A 21,039-nucleotide genomic window follows, 5' to 3' on the forward strand; every position below is an offset into this window, starting at 1 on the left:
GCACAACATCTTAGCTTCCAAGGTTGGTGGCGAATTGTGTGATGTAAGGAATGATTAATATTTCTGACCGCACCATTTTCTATGGACGGTGGTGACCACTTACAATCAGGTGTCCCATTTGTTCCATGCGCTAACCTCTATCATAAAAAAATATCTTTTTAATTTTAGGGTAGTTTTATTCTTGAGGTAGGATGATAAATAAAAGACGAATTTGCAGCCAATTTGGCGTTACACCATTTATTTCTTCGTTTGCACAATATTGAATGTATAACTACTACATACAATATTATAATATAATCTGATATAATATTATATTTAATTATCGAATATTTAATATATTTAAAATGTAAGTAAATATTTAGAATGATTGGTGTTTATCACAATATCCTATTTAATGATTATATGTTATATTATGTTGTGGTCACAACAACGAAGAATGACAAAAAAATATCACAAGACAACTTTGTTAATTTAAATTAATTAATATAATATATAAGGGTGAATATATGTATATTCAATATTTAAAAATAAATCATATCGACACTACATACATTAGTAAGCTTTGCCACGATAATCACTGTATTTACTTAAATAGTGTATTTATTAAGGTTTATAAAAGACTTATTTTAACTAAAATTTATAGCAAATAAATAGAAATTTATAATAAAAATAAAATAATAATTATTATCTCAAGTTGTTTTGAAAGGAAAATTACGGAAGAACAACTGTAGAGGAAGCTAAGGTCAAATATATATATTTAAATATCTATTGGGAAACCTCAAAGAATGACACCAAAAATTTGGTAACCACCAAATTTTTCGACGACAAAATTGTCAGTAAAATTGTTTATTACATTAGATGTTGTAAATAAAAAAAGAGCGAAGAGAGAGAATAAAAAGAGAGCTTACTCTTCGTGCGAAATCAAAAATAAAACTGTTTTATAAAATAAAAAGGTTATGCTAGCTAGGAACTGTATAAAAATATCTCCCCTGATCGCGGTGTCTTGTTGCTTGTGACATTTGACAGATTAATCCCAATTAATACTTGTAGTGTCTCATAAAGGTTTTTTATACAACAAATATATACATGAGATATTGTAGATATAAAAATAGAGATAACTTAAAAATATATATTGTAAATATAATGATGACTTTCTATACAAGAAGTATTTGTTTCACAATAAAATTGATAAACTCCTTTGATACCTGTATATATTAATATTTTATTCTGTAATATATTATCTGTTACATCATATGTTTTAAGTAGATATGATAAAATTTTGATTATTATAAGATATTTGTACCTATATTATAGTATAATTTGAGTTTGATAACACAAATAACAATTATTTCAAAGTAGATGCACAAAATGTTTATTTAACCGTTAAATAGCGATATTTTCGAAAAATGTATTAATAAATAAAACTTATATATCTATTATATTTTAATATGTAATAATCTGATATTGTAATTTTATTAAATTATAAATAAATATGATCAACTACGACGAACAGCTATTGGAAGTTTCAGTCGAAAATATTTACACATTAATTATGTCATGGTGGTTGTAAAAGATATTTTAGTTCTAAAGTTTCTTGTGTTTAAGTTTAAATTCGTTTTGGAAACTAGAATAATGCTTGATTTCCCTTCATTCTACTATTAAATCCTTTGAAAGTTGAGTTAAACCTACGTTAAAATCGTATTATAGGTTATTGGATCAGATAATTGCAGCCTAGCACGATGAATTCATTCTGAATTCGCACATTCGTGTTCTCGGTATATGTAGTCAAGTAAAAAGATCGATTATTTGCCTGGACGACTTCTCATCCGTATCTATTCTGCTGGATCTGATAGTCAGCGAAACTCAGACGGAAATTTCCACCTAATGTTTAAATGATTTATTGGTAATAAATTAAACTGGCATATAAAATCTGATGCATTCGTTTTATGGATACGTAAAATATTATTTAAGCTACTAAGATAAATGCTTTAGTTACTTTGGAATAGTGGTTCATGAAAAGAAAGTTAAAATTTGACAAAAATAAATATGGTTAATATGTGTAAATAGTATTAAAATTATCTTCAATAAAAAAATTATGATTATTGTGATATAATCAATATAGTTTTAAAATTGTGCGCAATATAACATAAATGTGGAAATAGATTTATTTAAATATACGCATTCAACATTTAAAACGTAATTTACTAATTCTAATACAATAATTACTATGTAACATAATTAATTATAACAAACAACATGAACTATAAACAAAATGCATGAATTGCGTTGGCACAGTTCGCGCTCCGAGACATGCCCAGAAGTGAAATCGGGCTAGCAATTAGGAATTCGTAGCTGTTCGTGACGTAGTCGACTAGAAAATTGAACCACACGTCGATGCCCTGACATTTATCCTTGACATTTATACGATGAGATAACTCAGCATGCATGGAATGGGTTTTTTGATAATACGTTTGACAAACGTCCTTCATAGGCTTCTAATTTTTGAGAAATTAAAATTTTGTTGCTTTAGGAAAAGAAAATTGTCATTGATTAAAATCATCGAACAATTATTATTTTTTAATTACTTGGATGTCTGTACGCATCGTAAAAAATACATTCATATAAATACGTTTGTGAGTTTCATAATATTACAATACAAATCGTAACGATTAAGTTATTAAAAAAAAAAAACGTTCGACAAAGGTTAAAAATTGAGAGTTGATCTTGATATAATTTAAAAGTTTACAAACTCACAAATGAAAATCTTCCAACGTCTATCGGCACCTACGTGAGGTTAGGTACTTGTAACTTACATCTAAAAGATCGGTTGTCATTGGGCGTGGTTGTTATCTAGTTTGTGAGTGGATGCCATTGTTTCACTTGTTCCATTGGACTTGATATCGCTGAATTCCAGTGCTGCAAGGCGCGTCCTCGTGCGAACATATACGAGCCCAGCACGAACTTCCCTAAAAGGCGATCTGAAAATATTAATGTTTTTTAATATATTGAAATGTGCATGTTTTAACCTTTTTTAAATTAATTTAATAAGGTACCCGATTTATGAACAATGTTTTGCCTACAATTTAGATCTAGAATCTAATAAAATGTTTTTCTGTGACGTATACGTTTTATGCATATATTGATTTCCAAGAATACACAATTCGAGCTTGTCATCTCATCAGACTAAACCAGTAGAAACTACGACTACATACTTGTATATAACAATATGTAAGGTTAATTAGCCAAGATATTATATTATGATGTATTTATTTTATACTATGTAAAATATACACTAATAAGTTTCTAATTCATAAGTTATAACTGGCCATAGTCACATAATTACTTTAATTACGTAACTATGGCAACGGGAGAATAAGCTGGAAGGATTTGACATTATGGTGGAATATAATTGTTGACAATAAAATATATGAATATAATCGACTTTAATTGGAGAAATAAACTTAGATCCTTTTAAATATAATATACCAATATACAAATATCTCCTCCTGGATACTAAAAACCATTCGAGTGATAGGGCTAGGGCGTACCCCACAGGCGACGCGCAGGGGCAGCACCCGGCTCCTGTGGGAAATGGACAAGGGTTGTCGCACCGGAACGGGCGGGTGCGACGTAAGAAGCGAGCTCGAAGTGTGAGAGAGTTAAAATTGAGGTGTGCAAGTTGGAATGTAGGAACGATGTCTGGAAGAGGAAGAGAGCTAGCAGATGTTTTAAAAAGGCGACGGATAAATGCAGCGTGTCTGCAAGAGACAAAGTGGAAGGGTGCAAGGGCTAGGGAAATCGGAGAAGGATATAAATTATTTTATTGTGGAAGTGATGGCAAGAGAAATGGTGTGGGTATAGTTTTAGATAGTAGGTTAAAAGAATGTGTGGTGGATATAAAAAGAGCGAATGATAGACTAATAGCGATTAAACTGATTGTGGACGGCATGACACTGAATCTAGTAAGTGTGTATGCGCCGCAGTCAGGCTGTGAGGAGAGCGTGAAAGAAAAGTTTTGGGAGGACTTTGATTGCCTGCTGATGAATATACAGGATAGCGAGGAAGTCTACGTGGGTGGTGATTTTAATGGCCATGTAGGAAGAGAGAATGATGGATATGAGAGAGTGCATGGTGGGTGGGGATTGGGAAACCGGAACGCTGACGGTGAGACACTTTTACAAGCTGCCTGTGCCTTCGACCTGGCTATAACAAACACGTGGTTTAAGAAAAAAGAGGAACACCTAATAACCTACAAGAGTGGCCACCACGCGACACAGATAGACTACTTCCTAGTGAGGCGGAGGAGTCTATGCTGTGTCAAAAACTGTAAAGTGCTGCCAGGCGAAGCATTAGTCGCCCAACATAGGCTTGTGGTGATGGATGTTAAATTAAGTGTCTCCCCCAGAAACAGCCAAATACGGCCCCCTCCAAAGACAAGATGGCGTATGTTAGAGAATGATGAATGTGCTAGTAGATTTAGGAACCATATAGTGGAGAAAATTATAGAAATGAATGAGATGGAAGAGAAATTGGTAGATGATTGTTGGAATGAGATGGCCAGGCACATAAGGAAGGTCGCAAAGGATGTGTTTGGAGAGTCGAAAGGAAAAGGTCTGATAGATAGGGATACATGGTGGTGGAATTTGGAAGTGCAAAATATACTGAGAGAGAAGAAAGTGGCATTTAAAGAATGGCAGGTTGTAAAAAATGTGAATACAAGTTTAAAAGATGAAAAAAAGGAAGTTTACAAGGAATTTAAGAGGAGAGCAAAGAAGGCGGTAGCAGTGGCCAGAGCTAAGGCACAAGAATAGTTGTACAACTCACTGGACAGCCCTAGAGGCCAGAAGGAACTCTACCGAATTACGAAAGAGAGAGAAAGACGATCGAGAGATATAACACATATCAAACGCATGAAAGATGAGGCTGGTAAGGTGTTATGTAGAGATGAGGAAATAAAAGAGCGATGGAAGATTTATTTTGAAAAGCTTATGAATGAAGAGAATGACTGGAATGGTATTCTCCAAGAGGCACAAGTAAATAAGGGATTAGTAAGAGAAATAAGCATGGATGAGATAATGACAGCAGTCAAAAGTATGAAAAATGGGAAGGCTTTGGGTCCAGATGACATACCAGTTGAAGTATGGAAGGTGTTAAAGACTGACGGATGTATGTGGTTGACTTTATTCTTCAATAAGTTGTTGCATGAAGAAACCATCCCTCAAGAATGGTGCAGTAGTTCGCTAGTGCCCATCTTCAAAAATAAAGGGGATATACAGGATTGCAACAACTATAGAGGGATAAAGCTCATGTCACATACTATGAAAATATGGGAGAAGGTAATAGAGAGAAGATTGCGAGAAGAGAGTGAAATTGCCCAAAATCAGTTTGGGTTTATGTCAGGTCGAGGGACAATGGACGCTATTTTTGCACTCCGCCAATTGTGCGAGAAGTACAGACGTGCTCACAAGAACCTGCACATGGTATTCATTGATCTCGAGAAAGCCTATGATAGGGTGCCTCGTGAAGTGTTATGGTGGGCATTGAAAGAGAAAGGTTTGCCTGGGAAGTATGTGGAGTTAGTCCGTGCTATGTACAGGGGATCGTGTACCTACGTCCGATCGTCTGCCGGCAACACTGACCAGTTCAGTGTGGCTGTAGGGTTGCACCAAGGGTCGGCTCTAAGTCCTTACCTCTTCCTGCTGATTATGGACGCTCTAACGGCGAACATACAGGAGGAGGCACCCTGGTGCATGCTTTTTGCCGACGACATTGTACTGGTTGGTGAAGATGGACCTGAGATCCAGAATAGATTGGAAGATTGGCAACAGAAACTGGAGAATGTTGGCTTGAAAATCAGTAGAACGAAGACTGAATACATATTCTGCGATTTCGGCGGTCTCTCCGGTCCTGAAGCCATAGCGCTTGATGGCGTAGCCCTTCCAGTCTGCTCCGACTTCCGGTATCTCGGTTCACTCATTCAAGGCGATGGCGAAATAGATCGAACGGTAAAGCACAGGATTAACACAGGGTGGATGAAATGGCGGCAGGTTACGGGAACAATTTGTGACCCCCGTATTCCCCTTAGACTTAAGGGGAAGATCTATAAGACCATGATCAGACCTGCTATTCTATATGGATCAGAGTGTTGGGCTATAAAAGGGATGACTGAAAGACAATTGCATGTGGCAGAGATGAGAATGCTGAGAGCAATGTGTGGTGTTACGCGAATGGATAGAGTAAGGAATGAGTACATAAGAGGAAGTTTGAAAGTGGCACCGGTAACCGAGAAGCTATCTGGAAACCGGCTGTCTTGGTATGGGCATGTTATGCGGAGGAATGAGGACAATGTTGTGAGAAAGGTTTTGAGTATGGATGTGGATGGATATAGAGGTAGGGGACGACCCAAGAAACGATGGATGGATTGTGTGAAAGACGATATGGTTAGAAAGAATGTTACTTGTGAGATGACGTCTGACAGAGAAGTATGGAAGAAGAAGACATGCTGCGCCGACCCCAAGTAAAATTGGGATAAGGGCAGGAGGATGATGATACAAATATCTCCTCCAAAATTCGCTACATCTTCTGGTGTAAGCTTAGATTTAGTATATTTTCCAAAGGACGCCTCGGATAAAAAAGGCAGATGGTCTGGGCGAACATTATAGTGAAGCAACAAAAGCGAATTACAAATTACCGGTATAGATCTGTTCATTAAAGAGCACCCTGTATATTAAATTATCGGCGTGCCTTAACAAATATAATCTAATATGTGTGATGCCGTCTTTATTATATTATTCATTTCACGCCCACTAAGATATCTCGTAAGTATGAGCATCACTTCTACTAATGCACAATTTAGCGTAGGGGGAGGGGGGGCTTATCGAGTGAATAGATGTACATATAACGCGAAACGTAATAGTAATTTTGTTTACATATGATAATAAAACCCTTTTGATAAACAAGTAAAAGTCTTCTCTTTTATTATTATATATAATTTATTAATATAATTTTGGAGATTTATAAAAAAATATTTTAAAAATATAATTTTACAAGTTATTACGCATACCTGATTTTAACTTGGTTGGATAGTATAGCGTTGTGTAACCCACGTGGGTGGGTGGTATGTACCACTTACTCATCAATTATTCTGCAGTCAAATAGAGCTAATTTGTATTGAGTGTGCTAGTGAAAGATGAGTGTGCTAGGGTAATTACAGTCACAAGGGATAAAGCATATTAGTTCCTACTGATGTCGGTGTATCTGTTGTAATAAAAATCTTTCGTGAATCTTCATTTCTGTATATGTGCTAAGGCCATTTTTATATAATCATTAAATATATATACTAGAAAGTTCTATGTATCTAACGATATGTGTTTAACGTGATTTATTTGTAATGTTCATATTGATGAAATTTTATCGACACGCTGACATTAAACCTCTGCAATAATTAACTTTATTTTTAAGTCCTATGAATTTTAACGGTGAAAACTTCGGGTTTTCACTATGCTGACATATATGATATAATAGTACGTTATGATCACAAATTCATTGTTATATTTTTGTATTTAAACGAATATTTATAACATGTCTTGGGCTGTTAAATAGATTGATAATGTTATTTCCCATAAAAAGATCCTATTCACATGGGACAAAGTTAAAATAGGGGGAACTAAGTGAGTTATTTACGTCCCACGTGACGTGCATACTTGAGACTTTTCTCGTAAGGTTTGTTAATAGATAAGGTCTTTTTATGAGGTCATTTTTTACGATATTATTTAAGTACGGTCTTATATTAAAAACCCGATGGAAAAACTTTGTGGTAAGGCTTTGTACCTACATGCCCGCTTGGGTACATATCTCATATAAATAGTAATATTTGCCGTGTTCCGGTTCGCTTGGTGAGTGAGTAAGTGTAAATACAGGAACGAGGAATATATGAGTAATATATTTGTTCCTATAGTTGGTAGCCTTGGCAAAGTCAGGAATGGCTAATATTTCTTACAGTGCCAATCTCTACGGGTTTTGCCAGTCTACCTAAATATATGAATTAAAAAAAAAACACTAATTTTGACAAAAATCAATAGTTAAGCAATTTTTTTTTTAACTATCTTCATTCTCGATGGACGTTATGTAAACTTCATGGAAGATAGATGATGTTTTAAAATATGAAATTTGTTTGACTTAGAAGACTTGCTGTACGATTCTATGTATACATAAATCTACTACTAAGCTGCGTCTTGGATTACGCTCTACCTTTACCCTTTTTTTCTCAAACATGAGAGCTTTTGCTAAGCATATTAATGTTCCATTTTTAAAGCTTTCTTTTTTCTTAGTTTTATATATTACATATAGTTTTTAAGTTCTTATCGTTTCTTTGTTGTATAATTGTGATGTACGGAAAAATACATCTCTCCATAAAACTTATTTATTGACCTATAATGTATTTATAATTTGTTTTAATTCTTTTTATTTATTTAGTGTACTTTTATATATAATCATAAATATTAATGAATAAAAAAGGTGTACATATAAGTATTAAAACAGAGGCTAACGATAAAAAAATTAAATACCATCATTATACATTTATTTATATTGTGAATATCTTTGTATAACAAATAGAGATCATACATTGTGAAAAATCAAGTAAAACTGAGATGGCTTACGTTACGTACGAAGACAACGTTACGAAATCGGAAATATTGGATAATAATCAGTGATATACCTGTATCCAAAAAATCCTTAGGACTGGCAAGGCATTTATCCAGCAGATATTTACTTCAATTTACTTTGAAGTAGCGACACATTAAAAATGTAATCCTATTAAACATTACTCACACATAGAAGCGATGAGACTACTAAAAAAAATACCACGAGTACACTGAGGTCCGTTACACAGAAACCATTTGCAATACCTAATCTGTGAAATAGATCATTAACTCAGGTGACCTATATCGTCCTAGCTATTTTCCTTTCAGAAGATAAACTTGAGTTGATGACGTGAACGACGTTAATAATAATGAAATTAACCGTTCAACTGCGATAAAGGGAAAAGTTAATAAATACACTGACGATGATATGAATATTAAAAAAAAAAACGGTATACATTTTAATAAAAAAGTTTTTAATTTACGGGATATTATGAAGTAAAATATTTTCTATCTGTCCTTTATATCTTGTTTTTCGTACTGCGTCAAATTAAAATACGAAACAGAAATTAACAAATGTACTGAAATGTTTTATTATTAAGTTGTTTTTTAACGTACATTGTAATTTAGATTAAATTTGTCTACGTCTGATTTGTCTAAATTGTTCTTTCCTTATTGCGATAAAAGTGCCTCTTATTCGCAGTTCTCTTTTCGTCTCATTGTATCTATTGCATTTATAAAGTACGTTTATAAATTTTATATTTAATTTAATAAAAAAAAGCAAATAGGTACAATAATAATAGGGATATTTGGTTTAATAACAATAATTGAAATATATCTTTCGAATTACTTATAATATATATATAAAATTAATTTGCTTTGCTTGACACTGAGTCAAATCATTTAACCAAGTTCATCGAGAGATTGAAATTCTGTTCAAATTTAGGATATTCGGATCCACAGAGGTGGGGTTACAGCAGAGACGAGCGAATTTCTATTAAGTTACTAACTAGATTAATGTCTTCTAATCAACGTATTTAGATTAGGCTAAAACTAGATTGCGTAAACTCTTAAAATAATCCATGAACAAGATTTTCCATTAAGTTTATGTAGTACTATGTACACAAATTATTCCTACATTATCAGCCCTTAAATTTCCTCCTCTCCCTTCAAGGAGAAGGTTTGGAGCAGGTTTCCTCACAAGTTTTTGCTTCACTGCCGAGCACGAAATGAATTATTAACACAAATGAAAATTCAGTGGTGCTTGTCTGGTTGTCTGGCATTGAACCGAAAACATCTATTAAGATGCACGTGTTCTAATCACTGGGTCATCTCGGCTCATTTTCAATTATTTGGAATTATTCTTATTAATTTCAAAACAATGATTTTCAAAAATTCAATTAAGTCGAACTGAGATCCTATTGTTTAGGAATCGGTTAAAAAAATCCCGCTTACACTCCTTCAACAAGTAAAAAAAAACTAACTCATAAAAAGATCGCGTATAAATGTTATGAAAATAGTATTTGTAGACCTATTGATGATTAAAAAGCAGGAGACAGTGTTATTCGCCACAAAAGTGCAGTTTGGTCTTGTAATTATTATTTTTAGACTTTCACAAAACAAAATAAGTCTGTGGATGTTGACCTGCCATTAGAACATCACAGTGGTATGTGTACGGGAGTCTGCCACTACCGCCATAATCTCGAACAGATGCATAGGATGAAAAAACTGTTTAAAAGTCGTATAAAAGTCCACTAGTAATTCCTGGTAAAAAAAATCAAAGATTATCAGAAAATAAATAAAGATTAAATCAGAAGAATTATACAAACGTTTGGCATAAAAATACTATTTATAAGCTATAATCTCTAAGTTTGTTAAATTAGATTAGGTTTTTATTTAAAGAACAAAATTAAACATTTTGATTAACCGCTGATAGTTCACTAAAATTTAATTTTCTATAAAATCAATTTTAAGGTTGTCCAATATTTACAAGCTGATTAATGAAGTTATTTTTGCCGCTTACTAGAAGCTAAAATTACATTGTTTGCTTGTAAAATTTTGTGTTATAATTATTATAATAAAAATTGTTCAACTCCGATTTACAACCGAAATGAAAATATTATATAAAACTTTATTTTAGCTGATTAAATAATCTATATTAATAATTTCGTGCAGGTCTACGCTACCATACCCGATCTAAACTACCACAATTATAGATCGTTAAATACTAAAATTTTTTTAGCCGACAGCATAATATGTATATCCGCAAAATTCGAAGATATTACGATATTAAGTCCATAAAATTCAAGGACGTGACAGATCAACGGGCGGCCATATTTGACGTTTACGGGTGCATTCAGAAAGTGTGTTCCAAGTAATAATTTTGTACAGGGGACCGGTAGACTCGATAAAAACTTATCCTCAATAAATTATATATCAACGTTTATGAAAAAGTTATATGTTATATGAAAAATAAAGGATAAACTGTATTTGTTTAGATTTATTTATGTTACCCGAGCGAAGCCGGGTTTTCATCTGGTATTATATATTTTTGTTATAGCAATTAGTATTCCATTAACAATATAATTGTGACTGAAATTTCCATTCGATTTGATGATACCGACATGTCATGCTTAATTCATCTATCAATTGTACTGACATTTATATCTGAATTCGTAAAACCACATTTGTATCCCAGTTATAATTTGTATGTGTGTATTTAACAATAAACACTGGTACAAGATACATTGAATGAATGATATGGCTTAATTAATTTAACATTATTAATTGCAGTGCATGATATTTTTCTATGACGATGACGTAAAAGATGAGTTCGTAAAGGATTTCTAGTAATACTGTGTTAAACAGAATTAAAAATATAAACTAAATAAGCTGCTTCAAGTCTTGTGTAGCACATGTTGTGTTAGATTTCGTAGAACTGCTACAGAAGCGTAGCGTTATGTTAGCCGATATTAAGTGAAACTTTCTTTTGTTATTATTATTACTTTTCATTTATGAATTTGAAGGTTAAGGACAAGTTGTGAGTTAACCTAAAGGTTAGGTAATAACATTTCTAAAATTACCTTTTGTAGTTTAAAGCCTAGACGGACTGAATTACTAAAGTTCTGCTAAAATTGATGTCTGAAAGTGAATTACTATGTTATTTACAACTTGTCAGTTCCTAAACTTTATTTTAAGTTGCAAAGTCATCGCTTTGGCAAATTCGCAATGGTCGTTATCTCGCTAGGGTCCCCTTGTAGGTAGATAATGTATGTTGTAAGTTTGGATTATTATTACCTCACACCTTTAGAAATGAGACACAATGTAAGGATATAAGGGGGGGTTAAACGTGGAAATTGGTCACGTACTAATGTATATAACTGTATTCACTTACATAATAGGTAGCATGTATATGTGAATCTACACTATTTATGAAGCAATTTATATTTGCAGACATAAAAAAATCAATAAATCGATCGTGTGAGTATGAACTTTTAAGTTTGACGTCACATATTCTAGCTTCATCCCTCTCACCTTGTTCACTTTGTAATTCTCCTTCCTACTGTGTGACGTTAATTTAATAAAATTTCCAAGCACCTTCCACTTCGAATATACAATACACTGCTAACGAGCAGTAAAAGAATAAGCAAATAAAGAATAATAAATAAAAAACTTTTCTTTATAAATATATCCGTAACATTAACACATAATAACAACATTTAATTGTTTTATTCAATGTTTTTTTTTAAATATAGAACATTTTCTCGGAAAATTAAGAATGTAATAGAATAAAAATTATTAATTTATTTAAATGCATTCAAATACGAACTTAATTCTTAAGGCGTTCTCTATCCGCTCACAATAAACATGCAACAATGAAATATATGTTAAATAGATTTTAATCTTAACCGGTAAAAGTCAAACATATCAGAGTTATGTATTTGAATTTTAAAACAACCTTGTAATAAATATACAAACTGTATACCATATTATTATGTAATAATTTTAAGCGTGCTTGATTCATAATTATTTTTTTACAAATTATATTTGATAAACTTCATTATTTTAAATACAACCTAACTCTAGAATTCATTTTATATTTGAGAAGTAAAAATTTATTAATTTTTATTTCAATCTTACACAAAACAAGAGACCCGTACTTTAGGCATTAAACAAAATAAATCAACGGATTTCAACGACGGACGATTCCGTTTCAAATGGTCATAGTATACTACTCCGAATTAATATTCTCGGTACATTTATAATTTCTATAGAATCATGTTTCAACTACAATATTGGTAACCTTGAGAGAGAACTGAATACTCTTGTATCATAAGCTCAGTTACCTTTTGATTTTGTGTTTACTGTCTTATTGTTAGGTTTCAAGAGTAAGTTTGTTGTTCAATATAAATTATATAAATTTATTGATTCAATTTGATTTAAAAAGTTACCTTTGGCATAAACGGAGTGTGGTTGCAGAGCCTGTACGGTGACGCTGGTGGTATGTAGTTCATCCGCCCGCAGTCGGAAGTGAAAGCACTCCGAAATGAGGGCTGTGCCATCTTCGGAAACTTCTACGGCAGCGGTGCGACGTGCTCTAACACCGCGGCACGCTCGCTCTTGTGTGACACGTGCCACAACTTCGCGCTTGCTTGATGATGGATCCAGCTAATAATAAGTTCGCAAACTTGTTTATTATAATAATTATAACTGGAGCCAAAATCTATGAATACATTATGACATGAATGTTCGAACCTCTTTGGGATCGAGTTGCACTTCAAATCATTGTTTCGAATTAAATATGAAATACATTAAAAACTCATAAAAATCTATGATTGAAATAATACTTTATTTTAATTTATAATTTTTATTATATGCTTTATTTAAATTGCTGCATTCGAAAAATTACATGGGTTGACGTATAGTACTAACATATAGTATTTGGGCTGGAAAATAGATAAGACGGAAATGGATGAACTGACCTTTAGGTTTCGTGCTTCTATTACTGTAACAGTGAGTCGATTCAGATTTTCATTATAGAGCAATGACACTTGCACTTCTCCCAAATCTGATGTCGGATCCTGAATTTCCTGTCAAAAATAAATATAAAATGATATCCCTAAAACCAAACTAGACTAATATAATATAAAAAATGCTTGTAAAATAATATAACCGTAAAGAAAGTTGTTCAATATATTTGCAAACATTCCCTTGAGTTTTGAGGGTCAGCAAGCGAAAACAAAAGCCGAGGCAATTTAAATATTTATTTTACGCATCAAACGATTCTATCTCAACGGTGTTCTTGATTGCCTCGACAACGTATGATCAAATTTATCTAGAGATTCTCCTTTTTTGCATTATTTGCTTTTCACTAAAAATTTAACATAAATGTCATATTTTCTCAAAATCATCCATAACAAAAATATTTGACTGAAAATTTAAAAACAAAAATTCAATAAACATTACGTGACTGGAATTTTTGAATCGTCATAGTTTAAATTATTTAACTGTATAAGTTATTTCCGGTTTAGAAGATTCAAACGATAAAAACTCATGCGAAATTCAATATTTAATTTTGTAAACCGATTAATTTGAAAATGAAAATGAAATTATTTTAGTTATTTACAGATAAATTCTCTCACTACTCAACATAATTTGCATAAGTTATAAATGAGATTAAAAATTAGAAAAAAAGTACCTTTTCAATATCCAATTTGTAAAGTTGGGGCTCTTCATCAGGAGCAACTCCTTCCAGTTCGCTGAGTGGTAGTATTATATGTCCTATCAGTTGCTTGTTCCTACCAACTCTCCCCGTATCATGGACCGAAAGCTTCAGCGTCAAAGTTTCTAATTTACCCGGTGGGATCTGTTGATAATTTTTTTGATGTTAAATGATAATATTTTGTTTTTAAATGTTGTATTTGTTTGTTTCGATACAACTACTTTGTTTGTAGAAACTTCCACATGAGTCTTTAATATTGAGGCAACATATGAACCCCTGAACTTTAAAGTAATTAATGGCTTTTACATAGTGGACATAATAAACAATTCACGTTAGATTTAAACTCATAAGAGATGTCGAACTGTTACAAATATAGCGATGTAATATTTATAGCACCAATGTCTTTATATACCTACCGAGTATGACTAAATGATGTAATTACGTATCCACTTTCTATAAACCGATGCCATAACAATAATATAAGGCTTAAAAGTTTTAGGCAATACTTATTTAGTTTGAATCTTTTTAGGAAAGAAAATAAATAAACAGAATTATTTAATACTACAAAAATTTTGTATTTTTATTTATTTTCATTGATCTCGTTTTTTTTTTTATTAATTGTTACGTTTTTTAATTTATCATCCCTTGAGCAACATTTACAACGGCAAAGCCGTTTGTTATCAATGATATCAATAATATCTTTATAAATGCGAAAATAGCTCTGTCTGTTATCTCTACACGCTTAACCTTAACCGATGTTTAGACCCGGGAAAAACATAAGTTACTTTATTTAATTTAAACCTCATTAATACCTCGGGCTAACATGGGAGGTGACGGTTTCTGTGCTATATGTAAAGTTTTATAAATTTCGCGTGGGCAAGGCCGCAGTTTCAGTTAGTTTATGATATATTTATATAATTTACACAACAATATTGTGAATTCCAATAAAATCCTGTTTATACTTGAAGAAGGGAGTTGTTGTAATGTCTTATTAAAAAAAAAACTACAACATTTTTTGAGTGTAATATTATTAGTACCTCAGCTTCATCAGTTTTCGTAGTTTTACTCTAAATGTAGATTATCGACGTGGCAAGCGAATTTAATTTACTTGCATGTAATATAAGGAATATTCACGAACTCCATTTAGGTGATGCTCAAAATTGAGCCATACGCAGCTGATTGGTTTGAGTGTCGCTTCTATTAGTGGACGTGAATATTATATACTTAAGTGAATTTCATATAACTTTATATGAAATCATTCATCATTTTTAATTAAAACACGGCGTCAACTGGACAGCAATAGTTCTTGCTAGTCACAGTCGATCTTAAATCGATATAACCCTCCTATAAGTTATAATATCTATAAATAGTTTATGTTTAACAAAATTAAATATACTTTTTTATAAAAAGAGGCAATGATTTTTCGATATTTAGATTTAAAACGATATTTTATATAGAAATTAATAATAATATATTAAATGGAATCGATATTAATTGTAAGGTTAAAATTTGAATGTTTTTATATTATGTAAATAATAATTTATACTTTGTAAGCAACCAAAATATTTCCGATAATACGCCTATACCGCAACGAATTTATTATAATTACCAACTATAATTAACCAAACCAAACAAATATTACTTGCTTTTACTTATAAAATATTGTAATCAAATAAAATGTGTTATTTTTGTTTATATTCATATATTATATGTTAAGTGGCCAATAGTAAACTTATGTAACATGACTTTACTTTAAATAATCATACTTATATGAACATATTTTGAATAGTACATTATTTTCATTGTACTTACATCGATATAATTACAAACATAATATATACATACATTATTACTCTCTCTAGGGAAGGAAGCAAGTTCTTACAGAGATAAATTCATTCTTTGGTTCAATTTCGTTTATAACACATTTATTGAACAAGATTGGTATACAAATAATAAAATATATAAATGAATCGGCAAACACATTAAATCCAATTATTATTTATTTTTATGTTAATGTTGATTTTTTTTCTTTACGTTTGATACGTAGACCGTGTATGAAATACATTGTTAAACGCAATTTATAGGTAAAACACAAGCTTAAAATAATAAAACGTCATCAACAGAATATTACAATTTAAGAGAATGTAATAGAAGCTTATACAAAAGAAGAACCTAAAAAGCAATGTTGAACAAATAACATTAAGTAACATACACACAAAATATACTTTTGAGTCGTAAATTTACAGAAAGCAAAATGTATTTTGTTTTTTAAATTATAAAACCGGTTTAGAATGAACTATGAAAGTGGAACTCAGTAGTTAATCTTTTTCATCACATGAATATAATAGTACTTAAGTACGATATTTAAGTATTTTAGTTACTAGACAGTATTGTGAAAACCATCATATGTTTTTTGTTTATATATGTTGGCGGACGGGCAAAGATAATATATATATATATATATATTTAAGAAATATTAATCATTCCTTACATCACCCAATGTGCACCACAACCATGGGAACAATATGATATGCCCCCTATGCCTGTATTTACACTGGCTCACTCACCCTTTAAATCGGAACACAATAATAGTGGTTATTACTGTTTTGGCGGTAGAACATTTAATGAGTGGGTGACCCCAACGGGCTGCACAAAGCCCTACCACTAAATTTGAAACGAATTTCAGCATATTCGGCTGGGTATAACTGTTTTCAATGAAATGTCGTAAGATTTGGTCCACAAATACTGACATACAAAGTTGAATCAAAGCTTATGAAAAATTATAATTGAATATGCATTTAACAACAAATAAAGAGTGACTCTGTTCTTTTTAACTCACTTGGTAAACGAAAGTTTCATCGTAGAACGGATTGCAAGTTTTCTTCTTTTGTTTCGTTTGCAGAACTCGCCTTTCATCGGGCATAAGTTGAATCCTGTTAAGTCAAAAGTAAATCTTAAAAAATAGTTACAAAGTAGTATTGCAATAAAACGCTGTACGGCTTTGTGTTAACGAGAGTACAATCGCGTAGTTTCCCGCTCTTTGTCAATATAAACGAATTTTATTGTTTCTTCCAGTTGCTTCCGTTTTATTCCGTTCTCTGTTATTATATTTTAAACAAGTTAGCTTACGTATGCATTTTTTAATTATAACTTATTAATTTACAGGAGTATTTATTAAAAACGAAGTTAGTAGCTGAGTTATTAAAATATTTTGTTATAATATTGTTAAATTACGCTTTATTTATAATTGTAAAACCCTACTGTTACCCGTTCATCGGATAAAATGAAACAGATTGAAGTAACCTTGGCTGGTCGGGATAAAGATTAAATTTTCAAAGGAGAATATTCTTTTCATTTTATCTTTTGAAAAATTACGTAAGGATGAAAAATGAATCTATTCTATATAGGTTGTCGCAATGAATATAATTGATGAATAAATTAAAAAATCTTTATGATAGAAATATATTATTTTGTGTAATGTCCCGGAACATCCGGAAACGCGACACTACGCCTAAAACTCAAATCCGACCTAAAATTTATTCTCAATGTTATTTGTTTCGAAGGTTTTTGTATGCTTGTACCATAAACACTCACATATAGAACTAAAAAAACAGCATTAGTTTGAAATTGCCCACTGCTTTACGTCCTTCCTTAGTTTGAGGAGAATGTTTGGAGTATTCCACTGCTTCAATGTGGTTTGGTGGATACACATGCATTATTTTTTTTTTTTCTAATTCTTCCCCACTAAAGACGAGATGAATTATAGATATTAATTAACCCGTAATCTTCTTAGAACTTCAATAAAATAACCCTTAACATATAAATTTTCACAAGGATCGCTGTCGAGGTCTGGAAACACAAGCGCCCGCCACAACCAACACCCGCTTTGCTCATATAAGTATTTATCACGAGTGAATTCGAAAACGCAATCACTATCAAAGCATGCACTTAAGTACCTTTCAACTGGCCGTATCATCAAATACGTATAATGTATAATTATTTTTAAAAACTGTTTCATTATGAAATATAAATATGCATTTTTAAATCACTAAAATATAATGCATTTGGACAATACAGGGCTGAGCACGAGATAAACACGAAGTAATTTCATGAAGATATTTCATGTGTGTGCGTATTATGTTAACTTCGAAAAAATATAGCCACCTTTTTGCTTCAAACGTTAAAAAATTGTAAAATATAACATCCCTTTCTCGAAAATTACATTTCTTAAAAGTTTTCAGAGATTCTTCTATCATTTCTAGCTCTGGAAATAACTTTAATTTTAATAGTAAAAATTGTTCCATCATGTACCGCTGTATACTCTCTGGGGTCTGTGCGTGTGTGAAGTGTCAAAAATTTTGGTGGGAGAGAGACAACTATTTTCATACATAAGCGAAATAAAAAAACAATAAAGTAAAAGCATATTGAACACTAGGAATGTAAGAAATAAGGCCCAAATATTTCCTAATTAATAGAGGATATTATTTACCAAGAGCAACACCGTGAGTTTAGGGCCCTGGGCTAATACTACTTAGGGGCCCCACTTAAGACACACCTGAACGTAGACTTGAATTAAATTAATTGAATGGGTTTGATTAATTGCAGGATTCGCAGGGCTACAAAAGATACGATCTGTTTAATTTAATAAAATGATGGATTCTTTCGCGTTATTATATATTTTTGATCTTGACTTGGCTTAGCGGGGGTCCCACTCCAAGCCCAAAAAACCATACGGTAGATCCGGGTATTAACAATTATTTTAATTATAAAATTATATGTAGAAAAAATTACCAACATATTATAATATAATGTACATAATTTTCTTATGTCTCTAAACAAAGAATAGCAAGACTTCGACAATATCAATTAACCCGTAATCTTCTTAGAACTTCAATAAAATAACCCTTAACATATAAATTTTCACAAGGAAGAAGAATTGTGAAAATTTATATGTTAAGGGCAGGACTTCGACAATATCTGCAAATGGGCACATGACAATGGAATCATATTAAATAACGAAAAAACTAAATGTATGCATATATACTCGCCATATAATCTGAGAGCTAAGTACGTTGAGTCACAATATCTTACTGTAGTAGGTCACACGTATGATTGTTTACATAACAACAAATTAAACTGCAACTGTATAAAACTACAATATGTAGATAGATTTAAGTATTTAGGCCTAAACATCGATAGTAATTTCAACTGGAGGATACATGTAAATGATGTTTGTAGCAGGTTAAGATCAGTATTATGCAAACTTTATCAATTAAATTCGGTATTAAATAAACATACTTTAAGGATCGTATACTTTGCGCTTGCTGACTCGTTGATAAGTTACGGATTAATTGTATACGGGCGAACGTTTATGACGTATATAAAGGACGTTAAGAATTTACAAATAAGACTGATCAAGTTCCTAGTAAGTAAAAAAGATAAGGATAATTGTAATAAGGATTATGAAAAACTCTTTAGTGTTTGTAAAATTTTACCGATTGAAAAAAAAATTGAATATTTAATAGGATTAGAGTATTATTACAATAAAGAATATAAAATACCGATAAAAAATGTATACAATACCCGGAATGTGGAAAAGAATAAATTAGTACAACCAAAATTAAGAAATTATTATGGAGAGAGATTGTCAGCATATATTGTACCTAAAGTATTTAATAAAATTGATATGTTAAGGAAAAACGATAAAATAAGTAGGCATGTGTTAAAAAGAAAACTTAGGGACTTGTTTCTCAATGACGAAAACCTGTCGTCATCGTGAAACAAGACCGCAGTGAACTTTATAATATTAAAAATACGTTATAGTGTTGATTTACTTTTAAGTTTTTAAGAAGAAGATGTTATGTTTTATTTTATTTATTTTTTTAATTTTATTATGAAACATTATTTTTGTATTCTAAACAAAATGAGCGCGTCTCACCGTCAAGCCTAATAGCTTGGTGAGAACAAACAAAATTGCTAACAATATTGTATTATTACTAAGAAATAAATAAAAAAAAAAAAAAAGAAAGAAATGTAGGAAGATTCACAATAGATTACCGTTGCAGAAGAAACGGACATCACTCTTATGGAATAAAATACAATAGCTACGTTCATTAAAAAATATTGTACTTAATTTAAAATAATGTTTTTTATTAATTTAAATTAATAAAAAACATTATTTTAAATTACGATTAGTCTTAAGACTAATCTTGAATTAAAGTAAGTAAAATGTTTTAACGTTACATTTTTAAAAACGTTGGATGAAAATATGGCTATGGATTAAAATTCGTTTTTCAAAAAAATCCTTTTTCAATTTAAAATAACGCTATGATTTAAATCGTATAGCCATACGAAGTATTCAATCAAGTTTTTCGCGTATGTGACGGAAGTAAGTAACAGGAAGTAGAGGGAATGTTTCTCAGTGTACTATATTATATGTAGATTGTAGGTGCATACATTACTGAAGTTTTCTATAAAACTCATTTAATTTTATTGTACAGTTGAGTTACGTAAGCAAATGCTTTAACGTTTGTAAAATTTTGCTGTCTATACTAATGTTATAAAGGCGAAAGTAACTCTTCCTGCCTATCTCTATGTTGCTCTTTCACGGCCTAACCACTGACATCTTAACATACAACTTAACATTTGGTATGAATCAAGCTATATGTCTACCAC

The 21,039-nt window shown here is 31.5% G+C and overlaps 1 protein-coding gene across 2 annotated transcripts in view; it reads right to left on the bottom strand.

Moving 5' to 3' along the window:
* Nucleotides 1-2,635: 2,635 nt before the first annotated feature.
* Nucleotides 2,636-21,039, bottom strand: part of LOC125069915 (synaptotagmin-15-like) — a 75,796-nt gene continuing 57,392 nt past the window's right edge. For both annotated transcript variants that reach the window (XM_047679531.1, XM_047679530.1), the window contains exons 8-12: nucleotides 17,204-17,297; nucleotides 14,341-14,508; nucleotides 13,625-13,732; nucleotides 13,094-13,310; nucleotides 2,636-2,978 (exon numbers count right to left, since the gene is read on the bottom strand). In XM_047679531.1, coding sequence (XP_047535487.1) covers nucleotides 2,851-2,978; nucleotides 13,094-13,310; nucleotides 13,625-13,732; nucleotides 14,341-14,508; nucleotides 17,204-17,297 — 715 coding nt within the window. In that variant the 3' untranslated portion in view covers nucleotides 2,636-2,850. The remainder of the gene's footprint in view (nucleotides 2,979-13,093; nucleotides 13,311-13,624; nucleotides 13,733-14,340; nucleotides 14,509-17,203; nucleotides 17,298-21,039) is intronic.

This window comes from Vanessa atalanta, chromosome 16, assembly GCF_905147765.1.
Source record: "Vanessa atalanta chromosome 16, ilVanAtal1.2, whole genome shotgun sequence".
NCBI classification, from domain to species: Eukaryota; Metazoa; Arthropoda; class Insecta; order Lepidoptera; family Nymphalidae; genus Vanessa; species Vanessa atalanta.